The sequence below is a fragment of the Phacochoerus africanus genome, chromosome 2, assembly GCF_016906955.1.
Source record: "Phacochoerus africanus isolate WHEZ1 chromosome 2, ROS_Pafr_v1, whole genome shotgun sequence".
Lineage (NCBI taxonomy): Eukaryota > Metazoa > Chordata > Mammalia > Artiodactyla > Suidae > Phacochoerus > Phacochoerus africanus.
In genome coordinates, this window is record NC_062545.1 from 57,529,831 (window position 1) to 57,552,855 (window position 23,025).

Here is a 23,025-nt window from a genome sequence, read left to right on the forward strand (position 1 = left end):
TCTGAGATTGTTATAAAATGAGGAAGCTGGAGAGGAAAAGAGCTTTAGAAGCTGTTGAATTGCCCACTTGGGCCTCTGCTCAGATGCCGGTGCAGATGGTCTGTTGGTGGATTCTCTATTAGTTTTCTTCTTTCTCTTTCTTACTTTTAAGCTATGACTTCGGTTTCAGAAAATAAATGAAGCCAGGGACTTGTTTGGAGACTGAAAATTCTTTCTGAGCAGGCCTCCTGGTTTGTTTCCAGTGAGAATTGGCTGTTGTTGTGTTTGAGTTGTTATAAACCAAGGATATAAACTAAAATGGGTGAGTAGGTGGCAACTGTGCCTGGTCTCCTTATAGCCTGTGTTTCCATCAAATAGAGCCATGTATAAAGATTATACACCATGAGCAAGTGAAATTTATTCCAAGTATGCAAAGCTGATTGTATATCAATCAGTATAATCCCGTATCAATAGATGCCTTAGTCTGTCCAGGCTGCCATGGCCTGGATGGCTTAAACAGCAAGCACTTATTTCTCACAATTCTAGAGGCTAGGAAGTCCAAGATAAAGGTGCTAGTAGACTTGGTTCCTGGTGAGGAGGTCCTGGTGAGGAGGAACCTGGCCACAGATAGCCTCCTTCCATCGTGGACTATTATTTAGCCTTAAAAAGGAATGGGGGCATTCCTGTTGGTGGCTCGGTAGGTTGAGAACCCGACTAGTATCCATGAGGATATGGGTTTGATCCCTGGACTTTCTCAGTGGGTTAAGGATCTGGCATTGCCACAGCTGAAGCATAGGTCACAGATGCAGCTCGGATCTGGCGTTGCTGTGGCTGTGGTGTAGGCCAGCAGCTGCAACTCCGAATCGACCCCTAGCCTGGGAATTTCCATATGCTGCAGGTGCGGCCATAAAAAGAAAAGAAAAAAAAAAAAAGGAATTCTGAGACATGCTACAATATGGATGAACCTTGAAAACATTATGCTAAGTGAAATGAGAGACACTAAAGGACAAATATTGCATGATTCTACTTAAATGAGGCACCTAGAATGGGCAAATTTAGAAACGAAAAGTAGGACAGAGGTTAGTCAGGGCTGGAGAAGGGGAGCATTACTGTTTAATGGATACGGATACAGAGTTTTGTTTGGGATAAGTAAAGGTGATAGAATTCAGAGTTCCCATTGTGGCTCAGTGGGTTATGAACCTGACATTGTGTCTGTGAGGATGCAGGTTTGATCCCTGGCCTCACTCAGTGGGTTATTAACCCGACATCATGTCTGTGAGGATGCAGATTTGACCCCTGGCCTCACCCAGGGGATGAAAAGATCCGGCATTGCCGTAAGTTGCAGCTTGGTTCCCAGATGTGGCTTGGTTGCTGTGTTGCCTTTGTGTAGGCCTGCAGCTCTGATTTGACCCCTAGTCTGGGAACTTACGTATGTTGCAGGTCAGCCCTAAGAAAGAAAGGAAGGAAGGAAAAGAAAAATTTCTGGAACTGAATATGGTGATTGTTCCACAGCATTGTGAATATACTTAATGCCAGGCACTGAGTTAAAACCACTAAAAAGTGGTTAAAATGATAAATTTTATGTATATTTTACCATAATAAAAAATTTTAATTCACCAAAGAAGCATCAAACTTAAATAGTCTACCATAGAAAATATTAGAAATGGGATTAAAGATGCAACATTTTTAAAAGTGCTAAGGCCAAATTTCACAGCCCTGTTGTGTATTTTAACAAAAACCCAAATCCAGTGTTATTTAAACTGTTGTAAAGCATAGAACAAAACAGAAAGCTGGATTTGTGTTATGAAACCATTGCAACCATAATACCAAAACCAGGTGAATATAAGTGTGAGTGAGAGAGATAGTACAAGAACTAGAGACTGATCTCATGTATGAATTAGAAACAAAAATTTTTAATAACCTTACTTACAGCATTTATCAGAATAGTACAATGTGACCAATAGCGTTTGATGCAGGAATGCAAGGATGGTTCCATAATTCATTATACCAACAAATTAAAAGGAAAAAACCATGTGATTATATTAACAGTCATGAAAAGGCAGTGATTCCTAATTTAAAAAATCAGGAAATAAGAGAGGACAGTTCTTACCTCCCAACCATAGTTTACTAGGTGTTGAGCCACCATCCTTTGCTCTGTCACTATGTCAGCCTATTGAAAATGTATTCTGAGCTACCTGTGAGGAGCATGGAGGCCCTTAACTGATACCTTCTAACCTGGGAATAGATATACTATAGGAACTGAGGGGATTTTTGACAGCCAATTAAGTTGCTTGAAATATTTTGGTCATTCTTGTTGGTGGACCTTTCTAGAAGCAAGCCCAACCCTGACGGTTTGTGCATCATCTCAAAAGGAATTTTCTTATAAATTAAGCCATTATATTTGAATAATTGACTCCTAACCATGCACATTTTATTTTTTTGGCTTTTTAGGGCTGCACCCAAGGCATATGGAGGTTCCCAGCTGTAGCTGCTGGCCTACGCCAGAGCCACAGCAATGCCAGATCGGAGTCGAGTCTGTGACCTACACCAAAGCTCATGGCAACACTGGATACTTAGCCCACTGAATGAGGACAGGGATTGAACTCACAACCTCATGGTTCGTAGTCGGATTCATTTCTGCTCCCCCTAACTGTACACATTTTAAATCACCTCTCCAAATTATTTATGATTTCAGTCCCTCCCCAAGGTAAGACTTAGGGCATTACGAACCTTTTTGGCACAGAAAACCAGCCCTTTTAAAAGGAAGGACTGTTATCTTATAGGACAATCCCAGTACCCCTGCCCATGTGTGACTGGACTGTTGACCCCCAGTGCAAGAATTTTATATCTGCCCCCATTATATTTTGTCTTGTTAAAATTAGCCTGTTCTTCTCAGCTGAGATTGTCACCTGCAGTTTGATTAAGATGTGATGTGCCACTCATCCAAGTAGACAGGTAGACGAAATACATTTCCGAAATGGAAAGAAAGTTCTGAAGGCTTTTTAAACTATAATTTTTTAATGTAAAGTTTTCTTTTCTCACTTTTATCCATGGTGCTTCTTCTTTGCCCATTTTTCCCTGAATGTCTTCATAACTTTATTTTCTTTGAATCATAAGCCTAAGAAGGACTATGAAGTTTTGGACCCAAATCCACACCATTACAAACAATTGCAGCTCCAGAGCTACTGTGCATTAAGGGGACCCTGGGAACGCCTGAGAAAGTTTGTGGGGAATCTCCTACAATTTAAAATCTAAATGACAGACCAAGTGGCCAGGATTCCAGCTATCATTTATTTGGCCACAAATAAAATTTGAGCTCTTGAAAATCCTTGTCCCTCTGGTAACTTTTCTATCCTCGTCCAAATTAAACTCTCAAAGACCCTTTTCCACCTGAATATTATGTTGTTTCTAAAATATGTGCCACTCTAACTTTACTAATGTTACAACTTTCTTCCTACCTCTGTCTCATTTCCTTAATGCTACAGGTGATATAGACAAACTTTACTCATCTCAACCAAAACTGCATCCTTGTCTGTTGTTTTTCTCATGGTCTGAAGAAAGGACATACTGTCATTGTGAAAGTATGGCACTCGTTCAGGTTATACCAAAATTCTTCCTGTTAAACCGTTTCCTCTCATGTGGGTCACATCTCTGCAGCTGCCCTCTTTGTTACAACCCCGAGTTAAGATGGTTAGATTGTTTTTTATTTCTTCTAGCTAATGAGTCTCAGTTCCTTTGGCCTCTTCTTGCCCCCTGTGTTTGTGTGAACTTGAGCAGAAGCATATCACTTTGTTCTAGGCATAGCTAAGCACCGGGCCCTTTCTTCTCACTTCTCTACTCCAAGGGCGGGGACCAGGGGTCATTTGAGAACCTCAAGCCACAGGAACAAGCTTGGAAAGACTCTTTCTTCATACAGACTCCCAAGTGCCTGGGAGTTCTAAGCCATGGCCCTGGTAACTCATTCCTCCAACCAGGACCTGGAGGTTGGGACACAGCTCCTCTCTCCTGCTTCAGTGTCTCTGATGCTCTGAGAAATGAGAAGACGCCTCCATGGGGCTTGGTCTCTTCTGAGGGAGGTCTCTCCAATATAAACATCTCAGCCAGCCTGGAGCGGCCAGTAAGAAGGGTTAAATACCACATCTGAACACGGGGAGGAACGAGACCCCTCCACTTCCTTTCAAGGTGTACTTTAAGCTGGTTACCTTTGACTGGGCTTCCTCGTCTACCTTAGTGGTGGGAGAGCCTTAGCCCAACAGGAGACCTCCTCCTGGCAGGTTCCCTGACAGAGCCCTGGCCCCTCCAGCTGGGTGTTAACCTCTCCCAAGAAAGTAGCACGGGCTTCTCATTCTGAGTGCCTTTTATGACTAAGTTCCAGGTCACTGGCTGGAATGGGAGTTGCTCTGATGTTCCCAGGCAGCATCCCATAGGAAATTGGACCCCACATTAGCCCAGAGTCAACTTTCCTCCAGTCGTTCACAGAGTCACAATCCAGCCCTCTCAGAGGTCACGGCCTAGTTGGAAGGAGGCTCAAAGCAGACTTGGTGGTTTCCTGAGGGGAGCTGAAGTGCAGAGACACCCTGGGAACATTTCTTCTTGGAGAACTGAAGGTGTAGATTGAAAAAGGGTAGGTGTTCCCAGTAGAGGAGGCCCTTCCAGAGAGACGTGGACACTCAGACCCTTGGTCTGTATTTCAAAAGTGGAAGTGGCTCAGCGGGTCAGACCCAGGTGATCCGAGATCCAGCTCTTTGCCCAGCTCTGTGCCGTGGAAGATGCCTTGCTGGTCCCTAAGGCCAAGGTGTGGGGGTGTCATGGAGGGAAGGCAGCAGTTGGGGTGTCTTTGGGGTATGGGCTGAGAGCCTTCAGAGGGAAGGGAAACCCATGATGGTTGGTGGATGTTACTCATCCTATTTCAAGCCTTCAGGGTGGATAGTGGAGACTATTCCTCTTTCACAGACAAGAAAACGGGCTTAGGAGAGTGTCCTGCACAAAATCCCACAGGAGGTCTTAGTCAGAGCAGGGATGTGGACTAGGCTTGTCGGGCTCCGGTGCCTCTGGCCTTTCCTTTCTCCATAGAGGGGACTCTCTGCTGACCATGGATTACGAAGGTGCCTTCTGTCCAAGGCCATCTTCTCAGTAACTTCCAGATTCTGAAGTGCCCTCCTGGATGTGACCTGGTTTGAACCACATCAGTGTTTCCTTCTCCTGCCCTTTTGATTGTTTTGTGTCTCATGGGCAAACCCTTCACCTCCTTGGGGCTCAGCTTCCAGCAGAACTATCTGGTTGCTGACAGGGAGGTTCCTCAGGCTCCCCTGACCCGACACCCAGTTACTCCTCAGCCTGTGGCCTCCTTCCCAGCTTCTCTTTGGGCAGCGCCTCTGATCACGGTCTGCACTTTCCAGCTGCTCGGAAACCCTTGTTCCCACCCTCCTGTCAGCCTTCCTCAAGCACGCGTGTTTTTCTCCTTGCAAATGTGATGGGCTTCTCCGTGTTTCAGAATGCCCTAGAAACTTCGTGAAGGTCACGCATCTGATGTCCTGGACAAGGACACAGGACAGCTGGAGCCCGGGAACCAGGCCCAGTCAGTGGAACCAGGCTGTTTAGCTCCGTCTGATCAGCTGTGGACATTTTGTCTGAGGAATCAAGGTTAAGTATCGCGCTGAGCACAATCTCCAGCCGGGGAAGGTCATGCCTTCGTCTCATCTCAGATGTTGCCTTTTTATGAAGGCTTTTTATAGCCCACTTTCTTGGGAGAAACTTTTCTTAATTAAGAATTCTAATTTTAAAGTGAGCTGTGACCTCTTTCCAGAATCATTCTGATGCTTTGATTGCATTTCATGGGTTGAAATTAAGATCCTTTATTGTCTGTCTCTGTTTTCTTCCAAGGCTAGTTACCCGTGGCAAACTGACACCTTATCAACATCATACACAGGTTTATCCTGCTAGGATATCAGTAAAGACCTTTGGGAAGTTTTAGTAAGATGCGAAAAAGGACTGGGGCCGTGTGAGACCCGTATTCCTCCAGAAGTGTTTCAGCACAGAGTGTGGGCCGTGGTTGTGTGCTGTTTGGAGCAGTTTTTCACAATAAACTCGAGGGATAAAACAAAGGGAACATAATGTCTCCTTCAGAAGGTGGAGAATTCGGAGTTTGGCAAGGTTAATTCTCCAGACAGAAGCTGGTTTACACTGAAGAGTGTTATTCTTGGTGTCACCCTCAGTGTCACACGCGGGAGCCTGCCTTGCAGGGAACAGTTGTCTCTGTCTCTGTGACCCAAAACAGGGCTGATAAGCCTACTTGGGTGCATGGGAGATGTGCACACACTTGTATTCTGCAACCCCTGGGAACAACCTGGCACCCATCAGTGGGAGAATGAACGATATGCCCATATTTTTTAAAAACTCAAAAATATAATTTTGGACCAGGAGTTCAGCTGTGGCACACTGGGACGGGTGGCATCTCTGCAGCGCTAGGACGCAGGTTTGATCCCTGGCCTGAACAGTGGGTTGAAAGGATCCGGTGATGCCGCAGCTGTGGCATAGATCACAACAGAGGCTTGGATCTGATCCCTGGCCCAGGAACTCCATATGCTTCAGGGCAGCAAAAAAAAAAAAGGAAAATTTAAAAAAAAATTTTTTAATAAAAATGTTGGACCAAAAAAATGCCAAACGTTATTGTACAGTTTATTGCCACTTATCTGAGGTTTGAAGACAAGCAATGGTTTTTTTATTGTGAATGGCTATAAATATATAATAAAGTGTAATAAAAGGCAGAGGAATGACAAATAGCAAGTTCGAGTGGTTGCTTCAGTGTTGGATAGAAATGAGATCTGGGAGGAGTTCTCAAGGAATGGCTATGGCTTCTCTAATTTTCTCTTGAAGTGATTGATGGGTAATATGTACTTTTAAAAATACCCTTAATATTTTTGAATCATTGAGCTCTTAAGTTTAAATTTTGTTTTTCAAATAAGGAGAACCTGTTCCAGTGGTTTCCCCAGCAGTTTCAGTTTGAGGAATTACTAACCACAGCTCTGGGGCTGATTAGTCTGACCTTTGCTTCTTTCCCACCTCCTGCCCCGTCAGATTCAATGCGGCCACCTGACCATCCCTGACTATCTATCCAGTGCGGAAATAAGAGAAGACACAAACCCCCTCAAACTTTCCCATTTCCTAATGGGATGAGTAGAAATTAAATCTGCACATTTCGAGCGTATTTTGTTATTGATCACAATGCCAATAGCCACGTTTAACCGAGACAGACTTGAGTCCTGGGTAAATCTGTAGGAATCTCCTGCCAGACCAAGGAGGAGTAGGTAGTGCCACTGTGCAGACCTTGCTCTAGACCCCCACCCCCAGGGAAGTGTTGTGACGTCTTGGTCTAAAATCAGTGTTTGCTCTGTGTCCACAGCATGGCCGGACTGCCCTGCATCTCGCTGCCAATAAGGGCCATCTCTCTGTGGTCCAGATCTTGCTGAAGGCTGGCTGTGACCTTGATGTCCAGGATGATGTGAGTAGAAGCCATCATTCTATCAGGGGATGGTTATTAAGGGGGCTTGTATGCCTAGAATCCCACAGGGTGTAACTAGCTATGGGGAGGAGGGGCAGAAGTTGATGCTTTCCAGAATATTTTAGCATATCTTGGTGGGAAGAACTTCCTCTTGACCTGCTCTGGGACCAAGTTCAAGTCTAAGAGTGTGAACTAGTTTTCGCGTCATGGTTCTTATCTTGTATTATTATTTCCTATCTAGTATTATTCAAGTGCAGAGCCTCCAAGGGCATTTTGTCTGTGACCTGTCTCAGTATGAAGGAGCACACATGCACACACACACACACACACACACACACAAGTGACTGTGGGTAAGGCTTGCTGGAAATATGTCATTGATCAAGCAAGAAACGATGGGGCTTAAAAACGTTTTTTTTCTTATCTTGCTTTCTCTTACTCAGTGTACAGTTAGTTAAAAAAGACCTATTTCAAGAAAAGAACAGGGCACTGATCTCATGTAGTTGGAGAAAAAGGAAGCCTCCAGAAAGAGTTTACTCTTTCTATGCCATGATTAAGACTCATTCTTTGAGTTAGTCAAATTATCTAGAAAGATTCCAGTTGGGTCTTTGCGGTCAAGTATCCATTCCAGAGTAAATCAGCAGTGGCTGGCATGGGGTCATAGGGTGGCCCAGTTGGGTGTTGGGGAGGGTGGATTCTCTAAGAACAGGATGTAGAAAAGATTATGTAAATTTTCTTCCACTGAGCTATTAGGAAAGGGTCCTCATGATAATGTGATTGGAAATCATTTTCAGAAACTTTCTAATTCTGTTTCTAACACTAATTTGAGAAGTTGGACTCTGAGAAGCAAGAACTTTTGTGAGGAACACAGAATTTTGGAGAGTTTATACTCATAACCCCTTCCAGATTCACTTTAATTACTGTGGTTCAGAGTGTTGCCAAATTTCAGATCCTCAGATGTGCTAGAGTGTGGGTTACTAAAGTGCTTCTAGTTTTCTTTGGGTCTCTCTGTAATGTCCTAAAATTTGGCCAACACATGAGTGAGAAGGACAGCATTGACAAAGAAATAACTAAATATGTCATTGTTTTATACATGGGCAGAAGGCTATCTGTGTCATTCATAAATTTCTGGTTATATTTGGAATCTGTTGACTCATCAAGGATTTTTTTTTCCCCCCAAAAGATGCTGATTTAGCTTTAAGCTGTTGATTTCTACCTTGGGTCAGAATACTTTTTTCTTTCCTTGCTACAGCCACCATAACACACCTGATTATGTTTTATCCTTGAGTGACCAAAAGTACAGGGAGAGAGAAGAGATTTTGACCACAGGAAAGGCAGGGCCTTGAGTTGCTGGTGGAGGTATGCTAGGATGCATCTGGTCTTCTCTGCAATGGTGAAAGCCCTGTGGCAAGGCTGCAACGCCAGGCTCGCTAACCCATCCCAACCCAGCACTTCTGCCTCAGGTCCTGAGCTCTGCATATCACTGTGTTCTCCCAAAGTAGAAGCCGTGTTGGCTTTCTAGGACTGCTGCTGCTTAGATCAGACTGGATGAGAAGTAGCATGGTCAGGAGTTCTCACAGGGTAGCCCGAGGGGAACATGTCAGCAGAAGGAAAGCCGGCTCTACTTTTAGAGAGGAACACTGTCTTCCATGTACTGGAATTATGTATTTTTTTGCATCTTTCCCTTGCTTTACACCATGTGTACATTGCTTCTCCCAGACAGCTTAAAACAAAACAGACACAGAGCAACAAAGAAGTGTAAAAACAGGTGGGAACGGGGAAGATAGAATTGACCTTTACCTGTTGTGATGTAATGCATTTGCCAGAATATTGTTCATATGTGTCTTCTATACATTACTAGGCCTGTTGATCAGCCTTGAAATTCATGCAGGAATTGGAGGAAGAAAACCCTTTATGGGTCTTCTTGAAAGAAGCTTGGAAAAAGTATTGGGGAAAAGAAATCATTTCAGAAGTTACCTGTCTGGGGAGTTCCCGTTATGGCAAAGCAGAAGTGAATCCAGCTAGCATCCATGGGGACGCTGGTTTGAGCCCTGGCCTTGCTCAGTGGGTTAAGGATCCAGCATTGCCATGAGCTCTGGTGTAGGTCACAGGCACGGCTTGGATCTGGCATTGCTGTGGCTGTGGCATAGGCTGGCAGCTGCAGCTCCGATTTGACCCCTAGCCTGGGGTCAAAAAAAAAAAGTTACCTGTTTGGGGTGATGGGTTGCAGTAGAAAATGTTAATGTTATAAGGAATTTACTCCTAACTTCATGTTCTACAGATACTGTTCTTTATGTCATGGTAAAGACTGAGAATTAGTTGAAGAATGACCTCCAGTGCCCTGGAGTGGGATTATTATGAATTTGAACCTGTGGAAACCAGTCCTTTAGTATATGCAACTCCAGGGGCAAGTTCCCTCTTGCTTCCGGCCAACCCTGTCAACTCTCATTGGAGCTCTAATGCCATCTCTGATTGGTCAGTGAGCAATCACACAGACCCCACCTCAGAAATAGTCCAGGACCCCATGGCCATGGTAAAAGCAACGAAGGAAGAAAAAAATAAGAAAAACCAGAGAAGAAAGGCTAGGAAGAACCCTAGAAGATCAGAGAGAGAAAAAGAGGTCAGCAATTGCTTTGTGCACTTGCCCTGTCTTGAGCCTTCTTGCAGTATGTCTGCCTGTGCCACCTGCAGGGCTTCCTCCTGAAGAGGTTCGTGCGCTACCCTCGCATGACTCAGGGCTTCCTCCACGAGCTTGGCTTTGGAATCTGCCCACACTGTGCTCACTCTTTTTCATCATGTAGGAGAGTCCACTAAAATATTTCAGAACAAAGATTTAGACCTCAGAGGTTGCAAAAAAATGCCAAAGTAGGGAGTTCCTGTCATGGCTTAGTGGTTAACGAATCCGACTAGGAACCATGAGGTTGCAGGTTCGATCCCTGGCCTTGCTCAGTGGGTTGAGGATCCAGCGTTGCCGTGAGCTGTGGTGTAGGTTGCAGACACGGCTCAGATCCTGCGTTGCTGTGGCTCTGGTGTAGGCTGGCGGCTACAGCTCCGATTGGACCCCTAGCCTGGGAACCTCCATATGCCACGGGAGCGGCCCTAGAAAAGACAAAAAAAAAAAGCCAAAGTAAGAAACACTGATGTCTTAGAGAAATGGAGAGCTGGTTGTGCACTTTGCTAACAGTTTGCAGTCACTTTAGAACATGACCTGCGTGTTCTGAATCCAAGTGCCAAACTGCAGGGTTGCTGGCTCTTCAAGTTTTCAGCTGCAGCCTTTTCCTTCTGCTTCTTTGAAGTTAACCACGCAACAAAGACTTCTCAGGTGCCTCTACTGGCCAAGGCAGTGTGTTAAAGCACTTAGCTTGATGACACCGTGAAGAGGCAGCCCCATTCCACTGAGGCACCTGATCTTTCTTAAGGCCTGTCTTAAGGGTAATTGACCTCACAGGTTGGAAACAGCTTGGGGTGAGTGGGAAAAGCTTTGACAAACTTCAGTTCTGGCCCATCCATGCTACCCTGAATTAGCTGGTTTTCCTAGGCTAGGCACAAACTACACTGGGCTTTAGTTTTTTAATCAATAAAATGAGAGAATTAGATGCCTTGGCCCTTGGAGCGTAGTAGAGGGGCAATAAACACTCGAATAAATAATGAATAAGGAGTTCCGCCATGGCTCAGCAGAAACGAATCCTACTAGTATCCATGAGGATGCAGGTTCAATCCCTGGCCTCTCTCAGTGAGTGCCATACTTTTCCCAGCTTTTCTCCTCCCAAAGTTTCAGAATTTTATGGTTGATATTTCAATCATATAGAAATAAAAATTAGGAGTTCCCATCGTGGCGCAGTGGTTAACGAATCCGACTAGGAACCATGAGGTTGCGGGTTCGATCCCTGCCCTTGCTCAGTGGGTTAACGATCCGGCATTGCCGTGAGCTGTGGTGTAGGTTGCAGACGCGGCTCGGATCTTGCGTTGCTGTGGCTCTGGCGTAGGCCGGCGGCTACAGCTCTGATTAGACCCCTAGCCTGGGAACCTCCATGTGCCGTGGGAGCGGCCCAAGAAATAGCAAAAATACAAAAAAAAAGAAAAAAAATTATGTCAAAGTTGCTGCCTAGGTCTGAAAACAAATATGTAATGATGACACATTTTGGTTCTTTTCTGTATCATATTTCAAAGACAAAATATTTCCAAAGTTGTAGTTTTATAGGAGGAAGGGTTGGTTTGCAGGTAATTGGCCCTGTTTCAGTTGACGGTCTCAGGTGTTTGCTTGGCTGTGTCTGGGAAGAGTAGCTCTCAGCTGGCCTGAGGTGGCCCATAGCTCACGTATTTCATTCTCTCGGCCTTTCATGCTCCCCTTGGTAACTTCAGGGTGGCTGGGTTTTATGCCCCAGAGAAAGTGTCTCACTTCAGGGACCACTTGGGGAAAGGCTGGCTTTGTGCTTCACAGCCGTGTTTAACCCACACACAAGGCAAAGTCTCAGGCTTTGAGCAGGTCTGTGACTGAGGCGTGGGAAGAGGGAGGGGATGCTATAGCCTGGAGACGAAGCAGTGCAGGGAAAGGGGACACATGAGTCACCTGTGCCGGGTGGCTAAGGACACTGATGTTCTCACCACAGCTTCATGCAGTCTTGAGTTTTGCCCATCCATCGGAAACTTTACTTTTAAAAGGGCTGAACCAGAAGTTCGATTTAGTTTCTTGCACCGAGCTAGAGTTTCACAAAGGAAAGTTATCTCCAGGGAAACAAATACAGGAGACTTATGCTAAAAGCAAGTAATAAATAACGGTGACATTGTGGCCCCAAAGCTGTCTCAGCTCATGATTTAGCGGCAGCTTGTGAAACACGATGAAGTGTTTGACCTAAAGTCAGGCTTGGGTTAGACTGTGCGATGACTTACCCGCAAGAGTGTTGGACACGACCCACTCTTTATGCAGAGCATGGACAGACTGCTAATGAATGGTTGCGCAAAAAAGTTCTGATCAGGCCAAGGCGGGCTAGTTAGAGTGCCAGCAGTTTGTGGGACTATTAGAAGGCCTCTACCCATCAGAAACCTGACCAAGTTGGTATTTACCATGAACAAGTGGGCTGCAGTCTCACTCTTGTTGCTGAGAACAGGGCATTGTCTTTCTCATCAGATCAGTAACAAAAAATTGCACTTGAGGAGTTCCTGGTGTGGCGCAGTGGGTTAGTGATCTGGCTTGTCTCTGTGGTGTTGCCAGTTCCATCCTGGGCCCAGTGCAGTGGTTAAGAATCCAGCATTGCTGCAGCTGCAGTGTAGGCTCTGATTCGATCCCTGGTCTGGGAACTTTCATATTCTGTGGGTGCAGGAAAAAAAAATTGCACTTGAAGTCCATTTTGGGAAAATTCATCACTGTGCTGATAGAGAAGCAGGCGGTCTTAGAAATTCTTACAGAAGTTAAAACTTTTGGGCCATTTTTCATGATTACTTGTTTGAAGAGGATGTGTAATGGCTTTGCACACCTTGCGATTCAGAGGCCATGTTCTTCTTTTGACTTCATGGCACACAGAAAGTGTCCCTTTTTTTTTTTCTTTTTTCTTTTTTTGGCCACAGCATGCAGCAGCCTGATGTGGGATCTCAGTTCCTAGACCAGGGATTGAACCGAGGCCACATCAGTGACAGCACCAAGTCCCAACTGCTAGACCACAGGAACTCCCAGAAAGTGTCCTCTTTGAGTAAGGGGTCTGGGGAAGGTGGACAAGAAGAAACGCAAGTCTAAACCTGATTTATAATGGGAATAAACACAGGATGTAGGATGCCGCCAGGAGGGTTGGTGAAGGTATGCTGTGGATGGTGGGTGGAATCATGTAATGCGGCTGGAGGTCCTGACCCCATCTCTGCAGAAACGCTATAGATGCTACAGAGAACAGTGAGAAAAGGTTCTGAGATGCAGACAGCCACATGGTATGTACAGCTTAGACTTTTAATAAATGGAATAAAGTTAGAGAGTATTTCAATGTATAAGGAAGAAAATAAAGATCATTGCCCCTCATGCATTTTTATTTTCTTTTTCCTTGCTTTTTTTTTTGCTTTTTGGGGCCTCACCCGTGGCATATGAAAGTTCCCAGGCTAGGGGTCGAATCTGAGCTGTAGCTGCTGGCCTACGCCACAGCCATAGCAATTCGGGATCCAGGCCGCATCTGTGACCTACACCACAGCTCATGGCAATCCCGGATCTTAACCCACTGAGCGAGGCCAGGGATTGAACCTGCATCCTCATGGATCCTAGTTGGATTCATTAACTGCTGAGCCACAAAGGGGACTTCCAACCTCATGGACTTTTAAAAGGAGATTTAAAAAGAAATTTTAAGAATGTGAATTTGGTTTTAAAATGAGATTAAGTGTGGTTTTTTTTCTCATGATAAAATAAACATAACATAAAATTAACCATTTTAACCATTTTTAAGTGTATATTTCATGACATGAAGTACATTCACGGTGTTATGCCACCATCACTGCCATCCATCTCCAGAACTTTTTTTTTGGATTAAGTGCTTTTAAAGTGCATTGTCATTTGTTACACATTCCAGGGAGGCTAGTAAGTATAATCAGCATTTGATTAAGGCTGTTTATAGGTAACAGGGCATCACTCGTTTAAAAAATCTCCATGTTTTCTGTCTTCTAATCCTCTTTCCTCTTGGGTTAAGGACTAGAGGTGCCCTGGGGTAGGTCCTTTGCCCCCCGCCCAGTGCTCCACAAAGAAACTCTTTATGCACAACTCTTGCCAACCAAATCTTAGACCCCAAGAAGGGAAGGGAGGGGCTTTGGGGCTCATCCATCCCCTCCTTTCACAGGTAAAGAACCTGAGGCCCAGCAAGGTGACGGATGTCTCCCAAGACCAACACACAGCTCCTGACCCCTTTCCCTAGGCCCCTGCTTTCCCACCAGGAATTTCCCACACTGTTTACCCATTTCCGCTTCAAGCCTGCACCCCAGGACAGACTTGATTTCCTGAGAGCCTGCGGGGATAAGACGTGCTCTCAGAGACTTCAGAACTCTCTCTCATTACAGACTGGACCCTTTTATGTCTAGGATTTTTGTCCTTTTCTCAACTGCAAAGGGAAAATCAAGTTCCCTTCTGTACCCTGATGGAGGAAGAGAAGGTTGGCAATCCCAGGAATCTGATCACAGAGAAGGGTTGAAAAGCAGCATAATTCAGTGAGGATGCTGTCACGAAACATCAGAAGAGGCTTCTGAGAAATGTGCCGTGATAGCTGGAGTTGCTGGTGTTCTCAGATGACATAGTGTAACCCTAGGTCATGAGACCTATTCTTGAGTGCTGCTAGCTGTCAGAACTGGCGAGTGAGTCCTCTGACCCCAGGGACCAGAAGGACTCAGCAGGGAGGAAGAATTCCAGGCTTTGCAGGTTCCACTGCACAGCACACCCACACTGCTCCACAGATGTGACAGTCACCTGCCGTCCCCCGGGTGGTGATGAAGGCAGACCCTCGTTCTGAGGTCAGCTCTGTGGCCCAGGGCTGTTCTGAGTTGGCTTAGGCTTCCCACTAAGTGGATGACCACAGTCCCTCTTCCCGGCATGCGCTGTCTACTAACTAGACCACACAGCTCACCTCAGCCGCCCCATGGTGATGGGGAGAGTCTCTGCGTCCAATGGGGGAGCGAGGGAGTGAGTGGCGGAGAGGGTGCTGGAGAGAGCTGAGCGCTGTCCCTGTCTCCGCCCACCTCCAGGGGGATCAGACCGCCTTGCACCGGGCCACAGTGGTGGGGAACACCGAGGTCATCGCGGCACTCATCCAGGAGGGCTGTGCTCTGGACCGGCAGGACAAGGTGAGGTGGGCCGTGGGACCCGTCAGCCTGAGGACTGGCTTTGGGAACACCTGAGCGTGAAATGTCATCATTCCTAAGTCTTGTCGCTCATGATTTAACGTGAGGAAGTCAGCCCAGAGTTCCTCTGAAAGAGTATCTGATATCCCAGCAAACTGGATTTTTAAAAATCCTTCCCTCTGTTTTTTGGCAGCACTGGGCCACCACGTAAATAAAAATGAAGAAAAAAAAGTCTAGAATCAATGACCCGTGGAGGCCTGGCTAGGGTTAGGGATAGGCCCCAGGCTTTCTCAGTTTCCTCATTTTATTAATGATAACTGAGTCAGTTAATTTATTTAAACTGTATTGGAAGAAGAAAATTAGCAGAATCAATTCTTTAAAAAATCCCAATGACATATATTAATCCAGTGTTTTAAAATTGTCAAACAGTCTTAAAACATAGACCTTTGCAAATAAGTACAGTTTGGCCTCTGTCAACTTTTTGCTTTTTTTGGTCTCTTTCTAGGGCCGCATCCATAGCATATGGAGGTTCTCAGGCTAGGGGTAGACTAGAATCGGAGCTGTAGCCGCCAGCCTACGCCAGAGCCACAGCAACATCATATCCGAGCCACGTCTGTGACCTACACCACAACTCACAACAATGCCGGATCCTTAACCCGCTGAGCAAGGCCAGGGATTGAACCCGCAATCTCATGGTTCCTAGCTGGATTGGTTAGCCACTGAGCCACAATGGGAACTCCAATCTGTCAACTTTTTAAAACAACTTGTTCTGATAAAATATACATAGAGAAAAGTGCACAACTAGTAAGTGTGCAACTCAGTTTCCACTGCCTCAGCACATCTGTGTGAGCCCCCAGATCAAGAAGCAGATCATTGGAGTTCCCATTGTAGTGCAGTGAGTTAAGACCCTGCACTGTCTCTGTGGTGGCTCAGGTGTGGCCAAAAAAGAAAAAAAAGGAGCAGCAGATCCTTACGGTCCCCAGAAGCTCCCCCCACACCAGGTCCTCCTCCCTCCTCACTTTTCCTCTCTTCCTGCTTCAAGGCAGGGAAGCAGGTGGGATGTGCTTCCAGCAGCACGCAGCCACCACCATTCCCAGCGCTGCACAATCCCTGGCCTCTGGTACTGTGCCTCGGAGACCCTTAACTTGCCCTGGGTGTCAGCAGTGTCAGGCCTCGTGTCTGGTGTGTTGAATGAATGACTAAGCCAGGGACTGAACCTGTGCTGCCACCACAGCTGCCCATCCTGGCACAGCCAGGAGGGTATTTCTGCCCCTCCTTGCCCAGCCTTCCCTTCCCCTCACCCCTGCCTCCAGGCCCCACCCCTCTCAATTCATTGCATTCAGTATTCTCTTGTGAATAGTAAGGTGAGCAAATACAAGAAGCTGTGTTTAATTGGTTGATTTTTTTATTTAAAAGCCATTTTATTAGCCCTTGTTTCCCTTATTTGCAAATTACTGTCCTCCGTGCCTACTCATTTGTTTGTGGCCCTGAGGCTTTTGGATTAAACTGAGCGAGATTAAATTTGGGGAAAGAAAAAAAGCGGTAGAATCTACCTGGCTGCCCTTAGGACCCTGGAACTGTTGCAAGAAGGGGGCCCCTTTGGAGCCCAAGAATGGCTTTATTTAACCCTCAGAAATGAATCGTCAGGACATGTGCTGACAAAGCAAAAGACTGTTGGGAAGGGGTGCTGGGGAGAGTAACAGGGTCAGGGAACCCAGGAGAACTGCTCTGCCACGTGGCTCAGTCTTAGGTTTCATGAGAATCCAGGTTTTATGGGAGAGTTTCCAGGTTATCTCTAGCCAGTTGTCTTGCTCAGCCCGTATTTAGTCTGACTCAAGGTCCTTTTGACAACACACCTACCTCTCAGCCAAGACCAGCACCAAGGATCCTGGGAGGTTGGCCGTCTCCTCCCTCCTACTGGCCCCTCCCCAGTCCTCCTGGTTAGTCTTCAGGGCAGCACCGTGTTCCTTTCAGGGCCTCCTGTTATGGGACAAGTCCTGCAAGCAGCTATTATAGTGCCTGGCCAAGGTGGGCAGTTGCAGTCAGTGGTCTCCTAATAGAACTTTTGAAGCTGGTCTCTTCATGTGCTTGATCTTCGCAGGGTTCTCTCTGGGGCCAAGAGCAGAGCATAGCTGCCCTCAGGGGTGATGGAGGTAGGGAGGAGGAGAAATCCTAATGTTACTTTTTGTTCAGTGTGAGCTGTGCATGGGTCCTGGAGCTTATTTTATTTTTTTTTTCTTTTGGTCTTTTTGCCTTTTCTAGGGCCATTCCCATGGCATATGGAAGGGTCCCTGGCTAGGGGTCTAATCAGAGCTATAGCTGCCAGCCACAGCCTCAGCCACAACAATGCCAGATCCAAGCCGTGTCTTTGACCTACATCACAGCTCACAGCAACTCCGGATCCTTAACCCACTGAGCAAGGCCAGGGATCGAACCCGCAACCTCATGGTTCCTAGTTGGATTCGCTTCCTCTGCGCCACAATGGGAACTCCCCCTGAAGCCATTCTTAAGCCAGGTTCCCAGAGAGACTTAAGCCCGAATGCCTTAAGGCATCCCTTGTACATCATCAATCTGTAATGCCTCTGGAATGGTACTTGTTGTGTACCATTTCTGTGAGAATGGAGAAACCGGCCACTCAGATCATTTCCCAGCTTCTATGGTTCAGGTGGGAAAACTGCAGCTGAGACAGGCACAGGGTGTGCCCTGAAATACCCTATGCTGTATGGGCTGCAATGAGGTGGATTAGGCCTCGGGTGATGTGCGTTCTCTCCCTGTGTGCTCCTCAGGATGGGAACACAGCCCTGCACGAAGCATCCTGGCATGGTTTCAGCCAGTCAGCCAAGCTACTCGTTAAAGCAGGAGCCAACGTGCTTGCCAAGAACAAGGTGAGGCCCAGCGGGTGCTAGATCCCCGTGTCCACAGGTGAGGGTGGCCTCAGCCTTCCTTCCCCAAGGGAGCCTCCTCGCTGAGCAGAGCGAGACTCTGGGCGTGGAACCCAATGGGGAGAGGCGAGCTTGGAGCTCCTTGATGAGTGAGGTCCACTTGGGGAGCGGGAGAACCCAAGGCTCTCAGCCTCCTTTGAAGTGTCCAGCTCACCCTGCTTCCCTGTGGGTCCATGAGAGTGTGGCTAGAGGACCTGTCCTGTGGGGACAGGGGAAGGAGAGCATCATCTCCTCTCCCTCGTCTTCCTCTGTCACCCCGCTGGCCTCTCCCCAACTCCTTCCATGCTCCTTATTAATGTGTCCCTGGGTTAGTTCAGAAGCCTCACAGTGGATTGACCAGTTGGTCTGGTCCCTTCTCCATCTTGCTCTTCCTCTGCCCTGAAACTTTTGGGAAAGATCATCAGCTTGTCACTGCCTCAGGCCTCCCCAGGGTGGCCTCAGCCTCTGCTGTTGTCATCTTCTCTCTGGGTGGGTTTGGCATGGGCCTCCCACACCATCAGGTGGGCTCACTGCCCATCCTCCCTTAGGGGTCTCCTCTTCCTTTCTGCCTGTGGACCTCCAGCCCAGTTCCCCAGGGCAGCCTGCTTCTCCCCAGAAGCCCATCAGGTGGTTTTCAACTGTCCCTTGACTGCATGCAACTCTGCACTGTGTTTACTGGCGAAATGTTTCTCATGGTTCCCTCACGAGCTAAAAGCTTGAGGAAGGGCATGAGCCATGCATTGTAACATTTGCGTGCTGCCTGGCTCACACTGCCTGGCCGGCTAATGGCTCTCCATTTCTTTGAAGGGGTACATGGTCTGGAATGTGAGCTGGTAAGTTTCTGAGGAGGTGGTTCCCCGTTATTGGGTAAGGAAGCCCAAGTTGGGTGCCAGTAGAGTCTTTTGTAAGAGATGTGATTCATTGTGCCACGATTAGGGCTATAAACTAGCCCAGGGGTGTCTATTCCCCTGGCCCCCATGGGGCCCCAAAAGTATTATGGGAGCCACGAGTTCTCTCTAGAAAAGCACAGGTGAGATGCCATCCCAGAAGAGGGACTTCCATTCCACACCAGCCACAGCCTTTGGGGAAGCCTTGAGAAGGTCCTTCTCTCTTTTTATTCTCCAGCTTTACTGAGATAAAATTGACAGATAAGTTACATAAAAGTGTACAACATGACTTGATAACTCCCAGGGTTGGTGAACACATTGATCACCTCACATATTTACCTTGTGTGTGGATACGAGAACGTAGAAGTTCTACAATTAGCAGATTTCAATTATACAAGACAGTGTTATCCACTATACTCTCCACGTTATATATCAGATCCTCAGGCCTTGTTTATCTTATAGCTCAAAGTTTGAACCCTTTTACCAACCTCTCTGTATTCTACCCCCTCCCCAGATTTGGTAGCCACTTTTGTATGAGTTTCTATGAGTTCAACATTTTTTTCAGATTCTACATAGACGTGAGATCATGTAGTATTTATCTTTCTCTGTCCAACTTATTTCACTTAATGTATTGCCCCCTTGGTTTATCCATGTTGTCACAAAGGACAGAATTTCCTTCTTCTGAAAGGCTGAATAATATTCCATTGTCCAAGAAAGGTCCTTACTCATCAAGTATAGCAGCCCCTGTCTTAGAAATCAGTACTCATTACTCAGGGTGGTAAAAACACCTGCTATGTCTACCCGCCTAGGTCACAGTCCCTTAATTTCAGGTTTTGACATTGCAGCCTTTTGTGTGACTTCTTTCACACTGCACAGTGGTTTTGAGAGTCTTCCATGTTGTTACATGTGTGATTAATTCATTCCTTTTTAGGGGTGGGTACTATTCCATTGTATAGACGTACCATATTCTGTATATTCTAACCCATGTTTTTTCATATTCTTCATTCAAATGCTTTTCAGCATAATTGATATCTTATTGACAAAGTAAATTTTGGTGTATTTCTACAGCCATCAGATTTCTTTTATTTCATTCATTTATTCAACACACATTAGTGACTCCCATCAAGCCAGCACCTTTGAGACAGCCTTCTCTGTGTGCACCAAGAATGACACCAAGCCAAGCCCTCAGCCCTGCCACAGGGAGTGGAGTGTTTAGAACGGGGGAAGACCCTTTGTTTTGGAGGACTAAGCCAACAGTGGTTCTCTACCCTGCTGCACTTTAAAATCTCATGGGAAATTTAATTTATTTATTTATTTTTGCTATTTCCTGGGCCGCTCCCGCAGCATATGGAGGTTCCCAGGCTAGGGGTTGAATTGGAGTTGTAGCCACCCGCCTATGCCAGAGCCACAACAACGTGGGATCCGAGCCGTGTCTGCAACCTACACCGCAACTCACGGCAACGCCGGATCGTTTAACCCACTGAGCAAGGGCAGGGACCGAACCCTCAACCTCATGGTTCCTAGTCGGATTCGTTAACCACTGCGCCACGACGGGAACTCCTCATGGGAAATTTTAAACCCCACCCCCCCAAAAAAAGAAAAAAAAAACCCAAACCTGCCTGATGACCAGGCCCGTGGTGACCAGCTGTCCCAGTTTGCCCTAGATTTGAGGGGGAGGTCCTAGAATGCAGGCCTTTCATTGCCAATGCCTGAGCAGCCTGGGCCTCACCCTGTGGACCAGGTACCTCCCAGCTGCAGCTGCTCACGGGTCTGCTTAAAGGCTCCCCCAGGGGATTCCATCCTGCAGCCGAGGGTTGATAGCCATTGAGCTCACTAAATTCTCAGGCTTAGAACTCCTCCAGGTTCCTGGAGGGTAACAGTGAGGAAGAAAGACTCTTCCCAGGCCAGTCAGAGCTAAGGTTATGAGATAAACTCATCCTCCTTTTCAGAGGTGAGGAATATAAGCCAGCCTTGAGTGTGAGCAGACAGTGCTGTGTGATCCAGAGTAAGCCAGGTAAGGTAAAAGCTGCAGGCAGGCAAGCTGATAGCTCTGAGCCCACGACTGCCTGTAGGCCTGACCCGGCTTGCAGGCTCAGCAGGACAAGCATTGCGCTGACACCAAATCGTGCCACCTGCTTTTCTTATTACTTTTCTAGGGGTTATCAGCAGCCTTGCAGGCCTTCTCCCCCATAGTTTCAAAAAGTTCCCTTCTTGTCATGAATTCTTTCTGTAAGATTGCTGTGGATAGGATTCTGACCCTTGGTTGCCATTTTGACCTTGAAGGTAGAATCCAAAAGCAAGAGGGTCTCTATTTGTATGGGAAGTGACAGATGGAGTCGTATTGCCTGTTATGTGGGGACCTTGTCCACATCAGATTTTGATGTTTCAAGAAAAACACAAGATTTGAAAAAGGCATGCAAGTTAAATCTCTTACCTTTAGCCTGCAGTACAGGAAGTGGCCTGTTTTGCCTTCCTTACTCCATTGGTAGAGCAGCCACAGCTGTTACCGTGTGGGGACAGGAAGGATGCCCTCATCACAAAGAGGAACAAAGCCGTGCATGTGCACAGCATCTTGCCATTGAGAAGATGCTCTCCTAGGCACTTGGAATCAGACTTCACAGCCTCGTCATGGAGGGGTCACGCTCCATTTCACAGGTAAGGAATTCAAGGCCCAGCTATTAAGAAGAGCCTTACCCGGTAGCTTGCAACAAGGCCGTGGCAGAGCCAGTACTTGGAACCAAGGTTTCATGACAGATGTGACTCTTCTTCCTCTTTGGATTCCCAGTGAAATGTTCTTGCTCCTGAAGCCCCCCAGCTGGGACCACCAATCAGGAAACAGAATGTGAGCAATGGCTTTCTCCTGTGAGTCTCGCTGCCCTGCGAGGTCTGCCCCATGCAGGCCTGCGAGAAGCGTGGTGCTAACGTGTCCTCCCATCTCTCTGCCTCCCTCCCTCCCTCCCTCCCAGGCCGGGAACACGGCTCTGCACCTGGCCTGCCAGAACAGCCATGCCCAGAGCACACGCGTCCTCCTGCTGGGCGGGTCCCGCGCCGACCTCAAAAACAACGTGGGTGAACACAACTGGCTTCTGTCATGCTCTCTTATGTCACGTCAGAAAATAGCCCTGAAAGAGTACTTGAGTGTTCACATGTAGAAGATAAAAATGTAAAAAGGGTTTGGGGACTCTCCATAAAGTATTCAATTTTTGCTAATTCCTAAGGGGCCCTTTAGAGGGACGAGAAGAGGACTCAACCCTCAAAAACACTGCTTTTCCCCCACTCTTGCCTCCTCACTCCTCAGCCTGGGTCTGGTTTATCATTTTGTACAGCATGTGTCTATCAGAGGAGTCTAGGATGAGTCTGATTATCTCTACCCTCCGCCCACATCGAGTGGTGCCCTCTTAGCCAATACTGGCTGAGGATGCACGGGGCCTGCTCCTTGCCCAGCCTTGACAGATCTGTTACTAAAGTGTCCTTGGATGAGCGAGGGTCAGGAGTTCCTAGAGGTTTCTGACCTGAAAAGCCCCATGGGTATCCCTCCCCACTGTGCACAAGCTGTGGTTTCGGCCCCGGGACTCGAGAATCCTACCAAGGCTTCTCTCAAAAATGGCCTTAGCTGGGACCCCCGGATGGGGGCAGATTCATCTACAGAACCAGAGTGCTCTCAACCTCGGCTTTGAGCTTGGCTGCTTCTCAGTCCAGGGGAGAAGGGTGTGCCAAGGGCCGCCATCTCCAGAGAGAGCGAGCGCTCGAATGGAGACGCCAGGGAAGCACCCCAAAATGTCACGGCATTGTCTTCAGTTTTGATGTCTCTCTGGGAGCGGTTTGGCCTATGCTGACTAAAGAACGTCCTGGTTCTGAGTTTTTCTGAATGCCCTTTTTTAATGCCCGGTGGTTGCTTCCTCAGCTCCCCAGAGTACATGGCTCCCTGTGAGATACTGGGGTC

General features: G+C 47.0%; 1 protein-coding gene across 1 annotated transcript in view; it reads left to right on the forward strand.

Moving 5' to 3' along the window:
- ANKRD6 (ankyrin repeat domain 6) overlaps window positions 1-23,025 on the forward strand; it is a 204,798-nt gene that overhangs the window by 160,140 nt on the left and 21,633 nt on the right. Inside the window, exons 3-6 of the mRNA XM_047761050.1 lie at window positions 7,382-7,480; window positions 15,179-15,277; window positions 18,061-18,159; window positions 22,049-22,147. Coding sequence (XP_047617006.1) covers window positions 7,382-7,480; window positions 15,179-15,277; window positions 18,061-18,159; window positions 22,049-22,147 — 396 coding nt within the window. The remainder of the gene's footprint in view (window positions 1-7,381; window positions 7,481-15,178; window positions 15,278-18,060; window positions 18,160-22,048; window positions 22,148-23,025) is intronic.